Below are 17261 nucleotides of genomic sequence, written 5' to 3'. Positions count from 1 at the left end.
GCACACTTGATGTGACTACAGCAAGTTTTGAGCATCAGCCTGACCCGGTGGAGTGGGAACTCTGCTAGTCCCTCAAAAGGAGATTCTAGATGTTTCCATCATCTCATTGAAGGGTCAGGTCCAGGCACAAAACTCCATGCAAAAAAAGTATGGCAGGGGAGAAACAGGTTTTATTCTATATGAAGCCAAGAACGTTCGTGTTCATATTTCCATGTAGTGGAATTGTGTGAGTATCTGTATGAATTTGCAGTGGGGTGAATATCGACACGAATCATCAGATTTAAAATTGTGACGTTCTATTACGTAAAAAGCCTTGGATTTGTTCCTTTGGAAATCAGGTCCTAAGTTCCTTGAGAGCAGTGAGAGTTTGATATGCACGACTCACATTCTGGAAGCCAGAATGATCTATGGACAAGTGGACCATACCACGTCTCCTTTCTGATCAAAATCTGCACTGGCTCCCATTTCTCTTGGGTCCTGACAATGGCCCACCAACCCATCATAATCTGGCCTGGTCATCCCCCTGTCCTGCTTGCTCCCCTAAATAAGAAGTGTTGGGTGAACTAAGGCGGAATCACGTCATTGTCCCCGTGGCCTAAGGCATACGTGACTACCAGATTCACCTTTGTATGCATATCTGATGAAAACACTCTCGAGCCTAAGAGCCTCAGTGGCCACTCAGGGTTGTTTTAGCTATGACATTATCATCCTCACAGTCTGGATCCAACATCCTCAGACAGGAACCCCATTCTATTGTCAGAAGGCTCCAAATAGAAACATTCCTCGACCTTCCCCCTCTTCTGCCCTTGGCCCGGTGGAATGTCTTTTTTCCACCTCTCCCTGAGTTCCTGTGGGGGCCTCCTGGAAAGCTCTCTTGGGACACCCCCTCTCAGAGCCCGGCTCTACCCCACGAGAAAACCGAGCCACATGGCCACGTGTGGTGCTCCGGTCGCCAGCCCACACGGAGCTCCAGCCAACAGCCCGTGACAACTGCCAGCCACGTGAGTGTGCGACTGTGGATGTCCAGTCCAGTCAACCCCTCTGATGACAAGAGCCCCAGCTGACACACCGGACGACACCCATAGGAGAGCACCCCAGAGAGAACAGGCCAGCTGAGCCCAGTCAACCCCAGAACCTGGAGGGATTAATAAATTATTGTCTCAAGGTACGGACTTTTGTGGAGGTTTGTTACACAGCAGTGTCGAACTAGACCAGTTAGCTGAGATTCAAGTAAATTATCATTCTTTCTATTTTATTAGGATTTTTTTTTTTTTTTTTTTACCGAGCAAATTCGATGCCAAATGCCGTCCTCGTCTCTGTTCCTCCTCTCTGCTCAATGTGGCTGGCAGCTTCCACCACATCTCGTACAGACCTGTAGTCATTGAGGTGAAATTCATGCACCACGTCTTCTCCGTACTGGACAACGCCAACCTGCGAGAGAGGGCAGAGGACCACAAAACATCCCCCTGAAAGCTGGCGTGAGGCTCCCTGGGGTCATCTCTCCGTCTGCGACTTCCGGGAGGGTGCAGGGTGGGGGACCTGCCCGAGGGAGGGGCGCTGGGAAGGGAAGCCATTCTGCAAAGTTCTGCATAGCTCCGGGAATGAATGGGTGGCTTGGTGAGAGGCAGGGAGAAGGTGCCTCTCCAGAGGGGAGGCTGTGAGGTGGGATCGAGCCCCATGTCGGGGTCCGGGCTGAGCATGGAGTCTACTTGGGAGTCTCTCTCCCTCCCCCCTGCTCCTCCCAGCTTGTGCGCTCTCTCTCTCTTAAAAAAAAATAATAAAAATAAAGAAAGGCCCAACAGATTATGTTTCTTGCGTGAGCATAGGATTGAAGCCTAAAATATTAGGAGCAGCATGACTGGAGGGCCATGGTAGTTTTCACCAAAGGCTGGGACCAAGGTTCCTGAAAACTTGGAGGAGAACCTTTTATCCCCAAGGTGGGTAAGATAGAGACAATACTAATAGCCTCAAAATAAACAAAAATCCTTAAAGGCCTGTAGTAGGACTAGAAGGATAAAACCTTCCTGTTGGACGGGCCCCGAGTTTATTTGGTGCCGTTTTAAGGCCAGACTTTCATGCACGGTACCCTAAAGATGATCTTCTCGTCTTGGGCAAGTCATTACTTCTTGAGAAATCCCACTCCCTTTTTAACAGCTCTAATTGTTACAAAATAATTTCCTAGATTACTTGTAATGTGCCAGCTTGTGCCTCCTATATGTCGGTCCTCACTTGTCTGGCCAAAACAATATGGAATAAATCTACTCCCTCTTTAGCCCAGCGATGTTTTGGACACATGCTGGCAACTATGCCCTCCCTCCCTCTCCCGCTCAGTCTTCTCTCAAGATCAGTGTGTCTAATTCTCCCCTGTGCCTCACTCCGCAGGGATCCACTCAACCTTCCCTGCCTTCCTTCTTACACTCTCCAGGAAAAAGTCTTTCTTAATAGGGTGGCATCTATCCCAGAAGACAGGCTTGACTGGTGAAGTGGGGCCTCCCCCGAACTTTCTCTGGATGCACCCAGCAGAGATGGGCGTCCTGGGCTGCAGGGCCTGGGCCTGGTCCTCTTCCACGGCCCAGGCCAGCATCTTCCCTGGGTTTGGGGACCCCTGGCCAGAGGAGGAGAGAGACACTCACCTGGATCTGCCCAGGGCCGATGTAGAACTTCTTCAGAATGTTGATGAGGAAGTGCTGAACTTCCACCCAGGGGTAGATGCTGTTGGAGCCGTCCAGGACGATGACGATGTCCATGTAGGTCTGGCACCCTGGGGAGTGGGGACACGGTCATGGCTGCCCAGGGACTCAGTGCTTTCAGGCTCTGGTTCTCCAGGTGTGTGTCCAGGGGACAACAGAAGAAGGACCCTGTCACAGGTATGTAATTCCCTGGGCCGGGGAGCTGTAATTCCTTGGGCGAGCTGTTTATTTGGGCAACACGAATGACGAGCCCAGGAATTCCTGCCTCCGCTCGGCCACTCGGTGCGGGCTGTTTGAACCAAGAGTAAATCCAGCCTGGCCGCCTCTGCTCTTCATCAGGGACCAGGCTACCATCAGTGCTAATGCTTCCGAGGCAGCCCTCCTGCCCAGATCAGTAGCTCACAGTCGTTTGTTTTATTGTAACGGGCAGGCTGCACTTACCCCTTTCAGCCCAAACGAATGAGTTTCACTTTTTAGGAGAGCGGTCAGGGGGGATGGCTTAGGATGGGGGATCCGGCATTAGACTCTTCCATTCCTGGCTTTGCCAGGCACTAGCTGTGTGACCTTGGGCAAGTCACTTAACCTCTCAGCGCCTGTTGTCTCTGCCGTAAAAACAGGCGTGGTGATAGAGAGGGTTGCCAGGAGGAATCAGGAAGGTGAGGCTTCTAAAGGGCTGAGCACGATGTCAGTGCTCAAGAAATCTTAGCGGAGTCTCTTAATTTTTTTTTTTAAGTTTTTTTTCTTTTTTCTTTTTGTAAGCAAGGTACTTTGTTAATGTGACAACAACATTGTCAGGTCAAGCATTTGTGCCTTTATCTCTGCTCTCAGCATAAAGGTTTCTCTATATTCTTATAATATTAATACTAAGTTAAAATGAACCATAAAAACCGACAAGAAACATTGCTACCGTAACAAATGCAAAAAGCTTCTTTTAAAATCTAAGTAACTTATTTCTATTGGTGAAAGGTTAGGGTTGCTTTGAAATTAGATGTCCCAATATGATATGATATATACATACTAATATTATATGATATTGAAATATCGGGTATCTGCTAACTTCTACTGGAGAATTTTCACACCTTGTGAGATCTACTTCATAGCAATATGGCAGGAGCCTTCTGTGTGTTAACCTTCGAGTAACTTCTGCATCACGACGGAGCGATTGCTTGAAGTCGGTGCTCACCAGAGACAAAAGGTGTCGGCCTTGAATGTAGACATTCTTGTCCCACCTGCACACCGCGTGCAGCGTGTGATGGCCCCATTCTTCTGGGCTCGCAGAGCCAGGTGGCTTGGTCCTTTTCCAGTCTGGTCGAGCTTAATGCCTGTGGCCAGCTGTGTGGTGCGGGTGGCCATGGACGTGACCGAGACAGAAACTCCTTAGCTAGGGGGACTTCCTGATCTAGTGGTAGGAGCCAGGTTTCTTTTATTTTTAAGCCATCTTTGTTCTTAGAATGCATTTATTCTAACTGCTATTCTAATCGCTCATTTCTTTCTTGCAATTCACATTTTTTTTTTCTTTTTTGAAGCATCTTGGGGAGAACTTTGCTTTAGATCTGTGCTTCCTAAATGGGGCTGAACACTCTGGTGAACACACACACACACAGACTCGCTCACTCACGCGTACACACACCCTGGGGCTTGACCCAGACCTACGGAGTTAGAGCCTCTGGAGAGGGTGCCCTGGGATCTGTGTCTGATAAGGTCCCAGCACACGGCTGCTGGTGGGCCAGATGAGCGGGCCTCCACCAGAGGAGTGCCCGGAGGCTTAGATGCTCATCTGTTGGCCTGGGGTGAGGTTCCCCATTCACACCTCCTGTGACCGAACCTGCCAGTCACAGCACTGCCTTTCCCTTGGCCGCTTTGTGGGCATAGAATCAACATCTCCTCCTCACCCTTAAAAGGACCCCTTTCCAGCCCCTGCTGCTCTGAGGTACCCTCCCCCCACCCCCAAGCACCGTCCTCGATCTCTGATTGGGCCGTGTGGTTTGGAGGGAGGCCGCTGCTAGCCAGAGGTGCTAATCCCCTCACCCTCAATAAAACGGGTTAGCAGCTGCTTGGGTGATGGTATTCAGGCCAGAGGAAATAGTGAGGCTCAGAGCCAACTAGTCTGGGCTTGCAGGAGATAAGGTCTGAACATTATTTCTTCAGATTTTCTTGGCGGGTGGGGAGTGAGTGGGAGGTTTTGTGTTCCATGAGGCTCTGGGCAAGCTGGGCAGAGCTTCCTGATATCCAGGAACCCCAGTTAGAGAGGACTGTTACCAGGGATATTTGTTTTCCTTGGCCTTCCACCTACAAGGCAACTGCATTGCATAACATCAGAGGGCACCATTCACACTGTAGTCTAAGTGAACAATGTCCCCAGAGGTGTGCTCTGCACGGCTTGCCTGCTGTACGTGGTGGCCCAGTAACCTCTTCCTCACTCACAGTGGGTTTGCAGTGAGCCTCTCTGGATGCCGGGATTGTCTTCATAACCTCAGCTCATTGGCCTCCCACCATCACTCTGTCGTGGGTAACCCGAAGATTCTGGAACAGGGCAGGGCTAGAGTCTAGGTGCTGCTTCGTAGCTGCAGGGTGGCGGGGATCAGAGCTCGGAGCCTCCCATGATGGCCACTCAGCATGGGTCAGCAGATTTGAAGCTACTTACTTTGGAGAGCTGGGGCCACCGTCTTGGAGAACCTGAAGTTGGAGTTGACTCTTGAACACATCCCTGTGGTGTAGTAGGAACTCCCACACTCGTGAGACCAGAGGGGGCTGCAGGCCTGTGAAGCACAGGGCAGACCCCTAGTCAGTAGGGGGTCTCCGGGAGGGTCCAGGCCCAACAGCCTTTGGCCCAGCCCCACCTCCATGACCCAAGACAGACAACCTCTAGCTGAGGATTGGTACTCCAAGGATTTAGAGTGTCTTCTTGGAGTCTAACTGAATTCTTTCTTGCTCTAATGTGTTCTAGTTCCCTTGGTTTCAGAGGGAATGGAGAAAAACTGATCTTAGAGTCCTCCTTTGTTGTATTTTCAAGGGTCCCATTCTCTGTGCCATCATCTGGAGTTGTGACTCTCCTTCACCCTACCTGCCCACCCCACCCACCACATAGCATCATCCACGGGAGTGGACCCTTCAAGGTCACTAGAAGAGCATCTCTGTCTGAAGAAGTCACCTGAAGGTCCTTACTGGGAAAACTTCCAGGACTGGGAACACGCCCATGCCTCTGACTGGTGAAAGGAAAAAGAATGTTTCTGCTCCTTCTCTGAAATTTGCTACCAAACACGTTGATGTCAGCTCCTCATTTAAAGACTGAGTGATGAGTCCCCCTCAGGGTCAGGGTCATTAAAAATGAAAGCCCAGCCCCATGCCTCCCTTTTTGTCCTGCTGCCAGGAAACCCGGGACTAAATTTTGTGCCGTAATCTCCTTTGGTTTGGAAAAATAATTATTCCATTTCTAATTCCTTTCTTTAGCTCTCTTTTTTTTAGTCAGATTTTAAAGGTTTTGTTTTATCTCTGTCCTTTGTTGAAGCTGCAGTAAATTATTTCTGGAAGTAGGGGGGAGAATGAAGGAGGGTGTATGATGGATGATGGCTAGAGAGATAGATGGATAGATGATGGCTGGAGGGACAGATGGATAGATGATGAATGGATGGATAGATGGATAGATGACGTAGGGATAGATGAATAGATAATGGATGGATGAGTGGGTGGATGGATGATGGATGGATGAATGGGTGGATAGACCGATAGATGACAGATGGATGGATGGGTGGATAGCTGATGGATGGATGGGTGGATAGCTGATGGATGGATGGGTGGCTGGATGATGGATAATGGATGGATGGATGACAGATGGATGGATGATGCATATTGGATAGATGCATGAATGGATGATGGATGGATGGATGATGGATGGGTGTAAGAAGGGATGGATGGAAGGATGAGTGAATGGGTGGATGAATAGATGAATGGAGAGATAAACAATTGGTTGGGGGATAGACTGATGAGTGAATGGATGAATGGATGAGTGAATAAGTGAACAAAAGTGGCCATTTATAAACCAGGGACTTAACCAACCCACAGAAGCCCCAGAGGGTGTATCACTCCGTCCTTCTTGGGCCTTCATCCACCTTGTGAAGTAGGTGAATCAATTTGGTGGGAACATGGTAAGGAGCCTCAGAAGGAAAAGGGAGTAGCAACAAAGCCGCTGACAGGTCTGTGTGTGGACAGGACCCAGGGTCCTGTTTGCCCTTGGTTGGGATGATGAAGGGCTGCGGGCTGACCGTATACCAAGGCACCTCTAGACTTTTCCTGGCAGGGCCACTATGCTTTCCACAGCCCCTGAGCATCCCACTCCTCTCGTTGTCCTGGTGTCTGGTGCTCCACACCCTGAATGCCCCAGCTGTCCACAGAAACATACTGTTGGACAAGAACAAAGAGCGACACAAGCTCTCCCATCTTAAAACGAGTGGCTCATTTTATGGGGCTTTCTGGAGTAATGTTTCTCTGAAATGCTCTCTTGCAGCTGTTTCTAGAACCATCCATCCCAGCAGGATCCTGTTTTGAATCTCCAGCATGGCCCAACCCATGGTGTCAAGGAGCAGGCAGCCGCCCTTTGTGATTATGTGCAGTTTGCGTGCACTCGCCTGGGCAGGGTGCAGAGACCTCTGAGAGCAGGCCTTTCTGCCCCAACAGCACGTTTACTCCACTTGTCGGCTTATCAGCTCTCCCCACACGAGAACTGAAGCCCCAGGGGGGCAGGTGCTCTGTTGACTGCTGAGTCCCCAGTGTCCAGCATTGGGCTCAGCACATTGTATGTGCTCAAAGCATTGGTGCTGAAATGAATAAATGTCCCTGTCACTTCAGCACAAGTACCCCCTCCTCTTTTCTCCCTGCTAAGACCCGTTGTCTCTTCTTGAAAAGCAAATCAAAAACCTCCCCCAGAAAGCCTTCCCATCTAACCCTGTGCAGTCTGCGGGGGCCCGTCACTCTGTATCTCTTCCCTCAGTTGTCGTAAATCTGTGTTCTCTCATTTATGGCTTCCCTTTAGAGACTTCTTAGGGTGTGTGGTGTGTCCTGTTTCTTTGATCGAACCTAGAGCAGAGATTCAGTCCCCTGGCTCAGAAATTTGGCTCTCCGGAAGGAGGGATAGGCCCCCTTCACAACGTTGGCCATCTTTATTCCAGTTCCTTTCAGGCTGCCCGTCCTGCATCCCCGAGGAATGCACACAAAAGAGCTCAATCTGTTTTCCTGACGGGGCTGTCCCCCTCAGAAGCTGCTCCCTGAGCGTGTGGACAGAGTGCGAGTGTGTGTGTGTAAGGACACAGTAACTCACCCCCTGCCTCTCCTGGCCCCAAGCAGAGGGTCCGTGGGGCAGGAGAGGTGGGGACGTGGAGAGAGGGTGGGGTGGGTGGCTCTTACCAGGAAGCTGTTGTCCTTGGGATTGGTGGCCAGGCTCAGGCCGAGGCGCATGTTGTCCTTCCGCTCAGACACGTTGGACAGAGTGACTCTTCCTGGGGTGGGAGGGAGAAACTTAGCTGCAGCCCTCTCCCCGCCGACCCAGAGCCCGCTGCTGCCGTCAGCCACCAGAGGTGCCTGGGGCAGGGGCAGGGCCAGGGCCAGGCAGAGTCCTCCCTGATTCTCCCTGCCCCTCTGGAGCCCTCGCTCGCCTGCACGTCCAGGCAGCCCTTCGTGGTATACAAAGGTCTTGCCCAGACATGGTCTTATTACTTCCTCACAATCCCCTGTGAGATGAGGAAACTGAGTCTCAGAGAGGCCAAGGTCACACAGCAAGCTCAAGGTCACACAGCAAGCACTAAGCAGAGCATTGCCTAGTCCAGCATTTCTCCTCCTCCAGACATCTGACCAGTCTCTAGCATTCCTCATGTGTCCCATCCTGCATCTTCCAGAACACTGACTTAGGCTGGCTTCCTCTGGGGTGCATCCCTTTCACATTTTCCTTCAAGCCAGTCTGCCATCAAAGCTTAGCAGTCCGTGTCCTCCTCGTGACCCTGGCTCTCTCTCATCTGATAAACTGACATAAGAGAATCGATTCTCTCACGGGGCAGCAAGAGCACTCTAAAGGTGTGTGAGGTCTTGCGATAACGTTGTTCTGTGGTTGGCTGCCAAGAGAGCCGAGGAGGAGCACGATTATTAGCCAACTGAGTGGTCAGGAGAGGGCTGGGGCAGATAGAATTGCTCGAAAAAATTCTGTGAAGGTTTGACGAAATCATTCCCCCAGGCCACCGAAGGGAAGGAAGCAAGCTTGACTTCTCCAGAAGTGCGATGGTGTGTCAGCTGGTATGACACACTTTGCACATGTGTCAACACATGTGTTGGGGTGTACACACGTGTGTGGACATGTGGCAGGGGGTAGAGTTTCAGGGGGAAGTGAGCCAGGCATTTTATTAAATGCAGAGCAAGTCAACCTTCCTGTACTCTGAGGGGCGAGTAGATGTTTTCCCTGCTGACTTCCAAGGACTTGGGCGGCCTCCACTGGGAATGGATTGCATTTAGCTTCGGTGGTGGCTGTCAGTTTGAAGAGGGGGTCTGGGGCCGGGCATTAGCAGAGGCCCGAGCTTCGACACCTCACTGTGCTGTGGGCTGGGGCTGGGGGCAGCTGGGTTGGTTGTTTTTTCTCTCTGGGTTCCCTCAGTTGGTAGTAAGACTCCTTTTGAAATCCAGCCCCTCTTGGCTGGAGATTGCGAGTGACGGGAGTTGTTTTGTTTTTGTCTGTCCAAAGAAGCCAGAGAGAAAAGAATAGTAATAACCCTGTGTTTTTATAATGCCTATATCGTTTACAAAGTACTGCCCACATGTACCCTCCCGGGACCCCCTCTTGGTCCTGGGAGGCCCAGGAGTCAACATTTCCATTTCACAGACGAGAAAATGGAGATGCGGAGAGGGTTAGTGGCTTCTAGAAAGTCAATTGCTGGTAGATGAGAGATTGGAACTTAAGTCCAGGCTGTGCACCATTCTATCCCGAGCTGTCCTGTCTGATGGCAGGGTGGTGGTGGCAGTGGAGCGGTAGTGTGAAATCTGGAGAGGAAGGTCTAAGCCTTGACTGGGCAACCTCCACCCCTCAGCAGCTTGGGGAGCTCTGCCCTCCATTTGTGTCAGGCTCATGCCGCCCACCTCACCTCACCTCACCTCACCTCACTTTATGTCACCTCAACTCACCTCATGTCACCTCACCTCATGTCACCTCACTTCACGGCACCTCACCTCACCTCACCTCATGTCACGTCACCTCACATCTCCTCACGTCACTTCACCTCATGTCACCTCACCTCATGGCACCTCACCTCACCTCATGTCATGTCACCTCACATCTCCTCACGTCACCTCACCTCACGGCACCTCATGTCACCTCACTTCATGTCACCTCACCTCACGTCACCTCACCGTGCACCATCTCCTTCCCCCAGTCTCAGTGACCAAAGTCCTTAGTCANNNNTGAACCGGAAGCAGATAAGCATGGTAGGGGAGACTTGGACTCATGTCCTGCTTTTGCTGCGTACGGGCCTTGTGGACTTGGGGCAGTCACTACCCTCTCTTGGGTTCAGTCTGCCCCTCTGCGACTAGGAGAATCTAGCATCTTTCTCAGTGGGTCTGGCTGAGGACCGTGGGGCCCAAGGCCTTCCTCACACAGGGTATGCCTTCCAGAATCACATCCTCTGCCTGAATCTCTGCCCTTCATTAAACCCCGGACTTCATCCAGGTGTCGGGAAGAAAGCGCCAGCGACAGGCTTTTCCGCACTGAGTTGTGAATGTCTGCCACCCATTTAGCCTTCCCTGGAGAGAGAAGAAAGAACATTCCTGGCTTGGTGAGGCTCACAGCCTGGAAAGGCCATAGGAAAACCCAGGAGTCGGGTTTCCCAGCCTTGCGTTTTCCACATTGTGGGGATAAACTGACAGATGGTCTTCCTGCCCTACACTTTCTCCTTGGTGGGAGGGAAAGAAACACTCCTCAAATGAAGGGCTTCCTGATCGGTTCTTTTCCTCTGCCCTGACTCACTTTGCTGCCCACCACCTCCCAGCCTATGCCCCAGTTCGGGAATGTTTTCCACGGGCTGATGGCTTCATGGCTCTCACGGCCAGCAGGCGCTCCTCCTCCTTTGGAGGGAAATAGGATCCACACTGGAAATCAGAGCAGTAGAGGAAACTAAATGATGAGTTCATGTGTCTTGTCCCCACCTGGACCAGAAGCTTCTCTCGGCGTCCTTAGCCCTGAGGGTAGTGCTCACCCCTCCCACACCCCTCCTCGCGCCCTCTGCCCCAGCTGCGTGACCCTTCTTTCTGTCCTCCGACAGAGTAAGCTCATTCCCACCTCAGGGCCTTTGCACGTGCTCTCCCACTGCCTGGCATGCTCTGGCCCCACCTGACTCCTTACCGTCAGATCTTTGCTTACGTGTTACCTGCTTAAAGAGGCCTCCCCTGATCACATCCCTAAGGTAGAATCTCTCCCCACCTCCTCCCTACCCAGGCTCTCTTCTCACCACTGCGGTTGGTCACACAGCGTTTACCCCTACCTGTGGCGGTAAGCCGTCTATCTCTACCTGCTTTCTAGTTCGTCTGCTTGCTTGTTGTCCTCTCCCAGCAGAGCCCTTGGCTTCTTGTTCCCTGCTGTAGCCTCAGAAACTAGCACATTGCTTGGCACATACTAGGTGCTCAGGAAAGGTTGGGGACATGTTAGACCCGGAATGGATCCTAGGGTCACCGAGTCTACCCTCTTCACTTTACACATGAACGAACAGGGGCTCAGAGAGAGGATGTGCACTCCCTAGGGACACACGGAGAAGAAACTGTCCAGCTGGAAGGAGAAAGCCAGCTTGGCTTGTTTCAGAAGCCTGTGCCTTCAGGGTGGTGATGACTGGGCTCTGTGAGCCACCAGCGAGGCTCCCGCCTCCCCCCAGACTGTTTCCTTACTGCAGTCTGGGCCCCGGCTGCGCTGGGGTTTGAACTTCCCACCCACGGTGCTGACGCAGATGTGGACAGCGGGAGCGTCCAGCACCATGTGATGGGACAGCTGGCCGCCCTGGGGATCTGGGTTCTTGGGCTTTCTCTTTGATGAGGGCCTTTCCGTCCATCTGCTTATCTCTTGAAGCTCGGCCACCTCCGCCACCAGGCACCGCCCGCCCAGAGGGCTTCACCTCCCCAGGGAGCCTCACCCTGCAGCGGCTGGAGGGCAGAGGGGGCAGAGGCTGCCTTCCTAGAAGGCAGGGAAGCCAAGGGTCTTGGCTCTGGGGAAGGCAGTCCTTTGTGGCAGGGCTGAGATGTCAGCGTCTCAGGCCAAATGGAACTTTCGATCCCTTCTGAAAGCAAAGTGATGGCCCAGCCATGGTCCGATGTTTAGGACAAAGTGCTTTACAGGATTAGTGTGTGTGTTTTCAGAGACGCGCAAGTATGTGTGCACACACGGACACGCACACACGGATCGTACAGGCTCTTGGGTGAGGACAGCGCCTTCATTTCAGAAAGGCCGTGCTGCTCACTGACTGTGGGGCGGCTGTGGGCTGCCTCGGTTGGTACCTTGACCTCGCTACTTCTTAGCTAGGGGACTCTCGACAGGTCCCCTCACCTCCCCCTGCTGCCATTCCCTCCTTTGTTACCTTAAATCTCGAACGGTCGTGGAGGGCATTAAATGAGTCAATATCCCTAAAAGTGCTTCAACCAGGGCCCGGCACACGGTGAACATTAGAGAAGATGTATGAATACTAGCTATTGTTATTACTTCAAAACTGGAAAGAAGACAGGGAATGTTTTTCTCCTGCTGGGAGAGAAAGGCTTGAGTTGAGGGGCAGTGGGGAAGTCGGAAAGAGCAATGGCCTGGAACATTGGAGGCTGAGGTTTGAATCCTGGCTGGCCCCTGACAAGCTGGTGTGACTCTGGGAAAGTGGCTTCCTCTCTCTGGCCTCAGCTTGCTCGTCTGTAAAATGGGGGCAGCGACCCCAGGGTGGCTGGGAGAAGCCAGTGTGACTGTGGGCATGGATGTGCTTTAAAGCCTGTCCCGCCCTAGACAGTGGTTGGCCTCACTGTGGGGAGACCAGTGGCTCACGTTACCCAGGTTGAGCTTGGTGCAGTTGCCATGGGTCACCGGACACTTGTACACGTCTCCCGTCTTCTGGTGGCCGTTGGTTTCCAATGGAGCGCCCACGACCAGCCTGGGAAGGAAAAGAAGACAAGTAAAGATGCTGGAGGAAGTGCTTCCTCCTGACAGAGGTTGGAACAGGGAGGGCGGTACTGAGGGGCAGCTGTGAGCAGACCCTCCAGCTCAGAACTTTGTCTCCCAGGAAGAGGGACGCCGGGCGTTTGGCATGACGTCGTGGGGCCTGTGACCTATCCCAGCCCTTGCCAGGATCTAGAGATACAGAGATGAAGACCACATGGTCTTGCTACAAAGGAGATGGAGGTTAGTCCCTGGGAGATGAAAGCAGGGCAAACGTCACGGAGGAGGTGTGTTTGGGCTGGGTCTTAACGGAAGATGATGAGTTCGTCAAATAGTGGGAGGGAGGGAGGGAGGGAGGGAGTGGTGGTCATTCAGGAAGAGGAATGATGGTTTTGGAGCCATAGAATCTTGGCCACGTGTTACGACCTGTGGAGGGCCTCATTCCTCACCACATGTGACAGTCTTTCCGCTGGGGACCTAGGGGCTGGGGGCATGGTCCCTAGTGGTCATTCATGGCTGCCTCCCGAGCCACTAAATCTTTACTCAGGGTGGGCAAGGCAGCCAGTGGGGCTACAGGGCGGCTGGGGGCAGGCATCCAGCTGGGGCCTCCACCTTGAGCCTCTGCCTTTGTGACCTTACTTGGAAAGAGGGTCTTAGCAGTTGTAATAAGGGATCTCGAAATGAGGTCATTCTGGATTACCTAGGTGGCCCTAAGCCAATGACAGGATGTCCTCATAGGAGAAGCACCAAGGAGAGACCCAGAGAGAAGACAAAGCCGTGTGCAGATGGAGGTGGACCTAGGAGGGAAGCAGCCACAAGCCAGGGAACGCTGGGCCAACTGGAAGCCACGAGAGGTGAGGAAGGGGTCTCTCCCAGATCCTGCAGACAAACACAGCCTGGTCCACATCTTGATTTTAGATGCCTGGAACCCTCTCGGCCTCCAGTCCTGCCCTCAGCCAGCGACCGCCTCCTCTGCTCTGGCCTGACTCAAGAACGAAGCCCTGGCAGGGACGGAAGGTGCCAGAGCTCACACAGCCCTAAAGGCGTCTCAGACCCGCAGGCATAGGCAACAGACGATAGCGGACCTTGGTGCACAGGGACAGGATCCTGAGACACTAAGGACATACAGACTGCTGGACGCCTGCTCTCCCAGCAGCTCCCCACCCCTGGAGACGCTGCCCGGAGAAGCAATCCTGTCTTCTGACTTCTGATGGCTGAGAGGGGACAGGCTCGGAGGTTCAGGTTACCCAGGACTCCAGTGGCTTCTTGTGGTCAAATTACCCCCGGCCCTGGCTCCTGCCCGCCTCTCGCTGCTATCAGGGAAGCATGAGAGGTCCGAAGGGGGGGTTAACAGAGCTCTGTTTGAAATTAGAGTTTATGAAATAAGAGCTGAGCTTTCTCCCCTGGGAACCAGATAATGACAGATTCTAAATATATCCACTTATTAAGCATGCCTATTTTTGACCAGCAGGAATTAATTGGACCCATAAAATCTGTTTGTCTAGACGACGTGATTTTTGGCTACTTAATTCTGTGAGCGATTGTGTGGTCAAGGCTGCTCCATTCTTTCCAGCAAGGGGGGGGTGGGGAGAGAGAGGGAGAGACAGAGAGACACAGAGAGACAAAGAGAGAGGGAGGGAAGGAGGGAAGGAGAGAGGTAGAGAGTGAGGGAGGGAGGGAGAGAGAGAGGCAGGGAGGGAGGGAGAAAGGGAGAGAGGGAGGGAGGGACAGAGACAGGGAGGGAGGGAGGAAGAGAGAGAAAGAGAGACAGGGAGGGAGGGAGGGAGCCAGGGAGCTATCAGTAAGTGAGGCTTGGGCTCCAAGCTTACTCTTCTGGCTGCTCCTGTTTTCAAGGTCAACTTGATATGTGACCCAGTCTTCCAAAGGAATGTTCCCTCCAGGGCTCCACTGCCTGACAGTGAGTACTTGCTGGAAAGAGTGCCTTTGAGGAACACCTCCTAGGGGGCCTCTGGGAGAACTAGGTGCAGAAGGTTCTAGATCAGAAAAACCATGGCCATCGGCTGGAAAACCTACCTCCATGTGTCTTCTAGAAAACACCCCAGCAGCCTGACAAGGCAGACTCTTCACAACTCTGCCCATTTTATGGAGTGGAACTTTGGGGCCTCAGCAGCCTACTTGGTGGGGCCCCCAACACAGGGAGAGGCCTTTGGGCTGAGATTGTAGGGGCTGGTTTGGCCCCTAGCTTGCTGTGTGGTCTTGAGAGGTCATTGAACTTTCCAGACCTTGGTTTTCTTGGCTGCGGAATGAGGTTAACAACCTCCGCACTATCTCTGTGGGAAGTCACAGATGTCAAAAGTCATCAAGAAACAGAGGGGCTGTGTCTAAGTAACTTATGCAGAGAGACGAAGGTCACGTGGTCTGGCAATGTCCAGCGTGTCACAATCTGGCAGTTAAATCCACCAAGTCACTGGGACCCCACACTTGCCTCAAGATCAGGTGTTGTCCTTTTCAAAGAACAAGGGCCAGCCCCTACATCCCATCTCCATTCTCCAGACCCGATTTCCCTGGGGTACGTCGGCGTCTCACGAGGTGGCAGGACAGGGCCTACTGTCCCCATATCACAGATGCAGAAGCTGGGGCCCCAAGAGGGGAGCTGACCCGGGCCCCCCAGTTTGTCTGTGGCAGAGCCGGGACTGGTTCTCCTGGGACAGCTTTGTCTGTGTTGCCCCAAATATTTCTTTGCCGTGCAGTGAGGGCCTGGGTTAGCGTTCTTTACCACTCTTGAGTCTTGGCGTTACGTGTGCCTGTCAGGCTTGAGGTTTTGAGGATATGATTCAATCTCACAGCGAGGGGGTAACTGCCTGAGCCCAGGGAAAATGTTTGCGTCACCATCGAGACCAGCCAAATGGTTCCTGGGGTCTGGCAGCCCTGGCCATCCCCTGTGGCCTCAGCCTTATATAGCCATCTGCGGCCTCAGGCCTGCTGAGCCTCTGGGGGCAGGACACCAATCCTTGTGGTGTGGGCACCAGACAGCAAGACAAACCCCAAAGGTCGTGGCGAGCATCGGGCCCTTTCCATGGGCCGTGTGCTGTGACTCACTGGCTGTGGGCTCCCGGCATTCTTCCGGGAGCAGGGCTGCTACGGGTGGGAGAACTGGTGGCAGGCTTCAGCCACAGCCCGGGACCCCTCCCTGGTGGCTGCCTTCAATAGAAACAGGGCCTCGCCGAGGGAGGAGGTTCCCCGAGAGATGGCCACCTGAGAAAGGCAGGTGTGGCCCTGCTGTAGCCAGCAGGTCACAGGCTAAGACAAGGGGCCCTGGCTCTGTACCCCACACCCTCCCCTACAGGGGGCCACGGGAACTCATTCTGACCTCCCCTTACCCTTGGCTCCATCCTTCAAGGCAATTTTAGTCTCTGAACCTTTTCAAATGCACGCTCCTATCAGAAAAAAAGGTAACATGTACCTCCAGTGTGTGTAAATTTATATGTAAATTTATATGTAAATTATATGCAAATTATACCAATACGAGACTGTCAGTCTCTATCTTAAATATCAGTAATGTTTTTTTTTTTCAGATAAAATATAAACTTAAATCGAACTCGAACCATTTTATTTCTCTGCCCCAGTATACTGTCCTGCCTATGCCCAGTGGTGTGTACATCTCTCCCCAGACAACATCCCTCTGAGATCTGGCAAAATTCCCACCTACTCCAGGAAGCCCTCCCTGATTATCCCCAGGCTTTCCCACATGAACTGGCAGGTAATTCCTGCTACCTGCTGTGGTCAGTATTTTAGTGTCACAATTCCTTGAGGGCTGAGATGTCCTTGTCCGGCCTTGCTGCACTAGCATTGGGTGGTCTGGAAGGCCCTCGGTAGAGAGGTACCTATCGGCTGATCTGACCTTCTGGTTGACGGTCCATTACTGAGAAATGGAGTATTTTCTGTGCAAAGGAGTGACCCAGCTTCCATTTAGAGTCAGTGTTGCTTGCTTCCCTGGTTCCCATGTCTCTCTTCCCACAGTCTTCATTTTTATTTGGGGATCCAGGGAACCTGACGCCATTCCCAGTTCTAGGGACTGAGCACATACCTCAGGCGAGGCCAATTTTATACCCCAGCTGCAGCGATTAACTCAGGGTCACCCCCATCAGAGTGAATCTCAAGACTTCTGCTTGGGACTCAGGGACCAAAGTAGTTCCTTTTCTCTGGATACCATATGTAGATGTAAGCTGTGGAATTGCCGGCAGCCACCCTATGGCAATGAGAGTTGTGAGCTGATGCATGGAGAGGGGGAGGACTGAGAGGAGCATTAAAAGAAGGAGCTGAAGTCCTGATGATACTGTAAGCCCCTGGATCAAACTCTTCCTGAAGCTGGTTTGCTGTTGGACTTTACAGATATATAAGAAATAACTACTTTTTACCATAGAAGTCTGTTTGGGTTGAGTTTTCAGGTATTTATAACCCCA

The 17261-nt window shown here is 52.5% G+C and overlaps 1 protein-coding gene across 1 annotated transcript in view; it reads right to left on the bottom strand.

The window, feature by feature from the left end:
• The window catches only part of ITGA11 (integrin subunit alpha 11), a 111278-nt gene that overhangs the window by 44673 nt on the left and 49344 nt on the right, over nucleotides 1–17261 (bottom strand). Inside the window, exons 3-7 of the mRNA XM_040643059.1 lie at nucleotides 12732–12832; nucleotides 8091–8182; nucleotides 5335–5449; nucleotides 2634–2761; nucleotides 1283–1431 (exon numbers count right to left, since the gene is read on the bottom strand). Coding sequence (XP_040498993.1) covers nucleotides 1283–1431; nucleotides 2634–2761; nucleotides 5335–5449; nucleotides 8091–8182; nucleotides 12732–12832 — 585 coding nt within the window. The remainder of the gene's footprint in view (nucleotides 1–1282; nucleotides 1432–2633; nucleotides 2762–5334; nucleotides 5450–8090; nucleotides 8183–12731; nucleotides 12833–17261) is intronic.

This window comes from Ursus maritimus, unplaced genomic scaffold, assembly GCF_017311325.1.
Source record: "Ursus maritimus isolate PB19 unplaced genomic scaffold, ASM1731132v1 scaffold_27, whole genome shotgun sequence".
NCBI lineage: Eukaryota > Metazoa > Chordata > Mammalia > Carnivora > Ursidae > Ursus > Ursus maritimus.
Note: the sequence above shows the minus strand (reverse complement) of the source record. Positions and strands in the feature narration are given on the sequence as shown.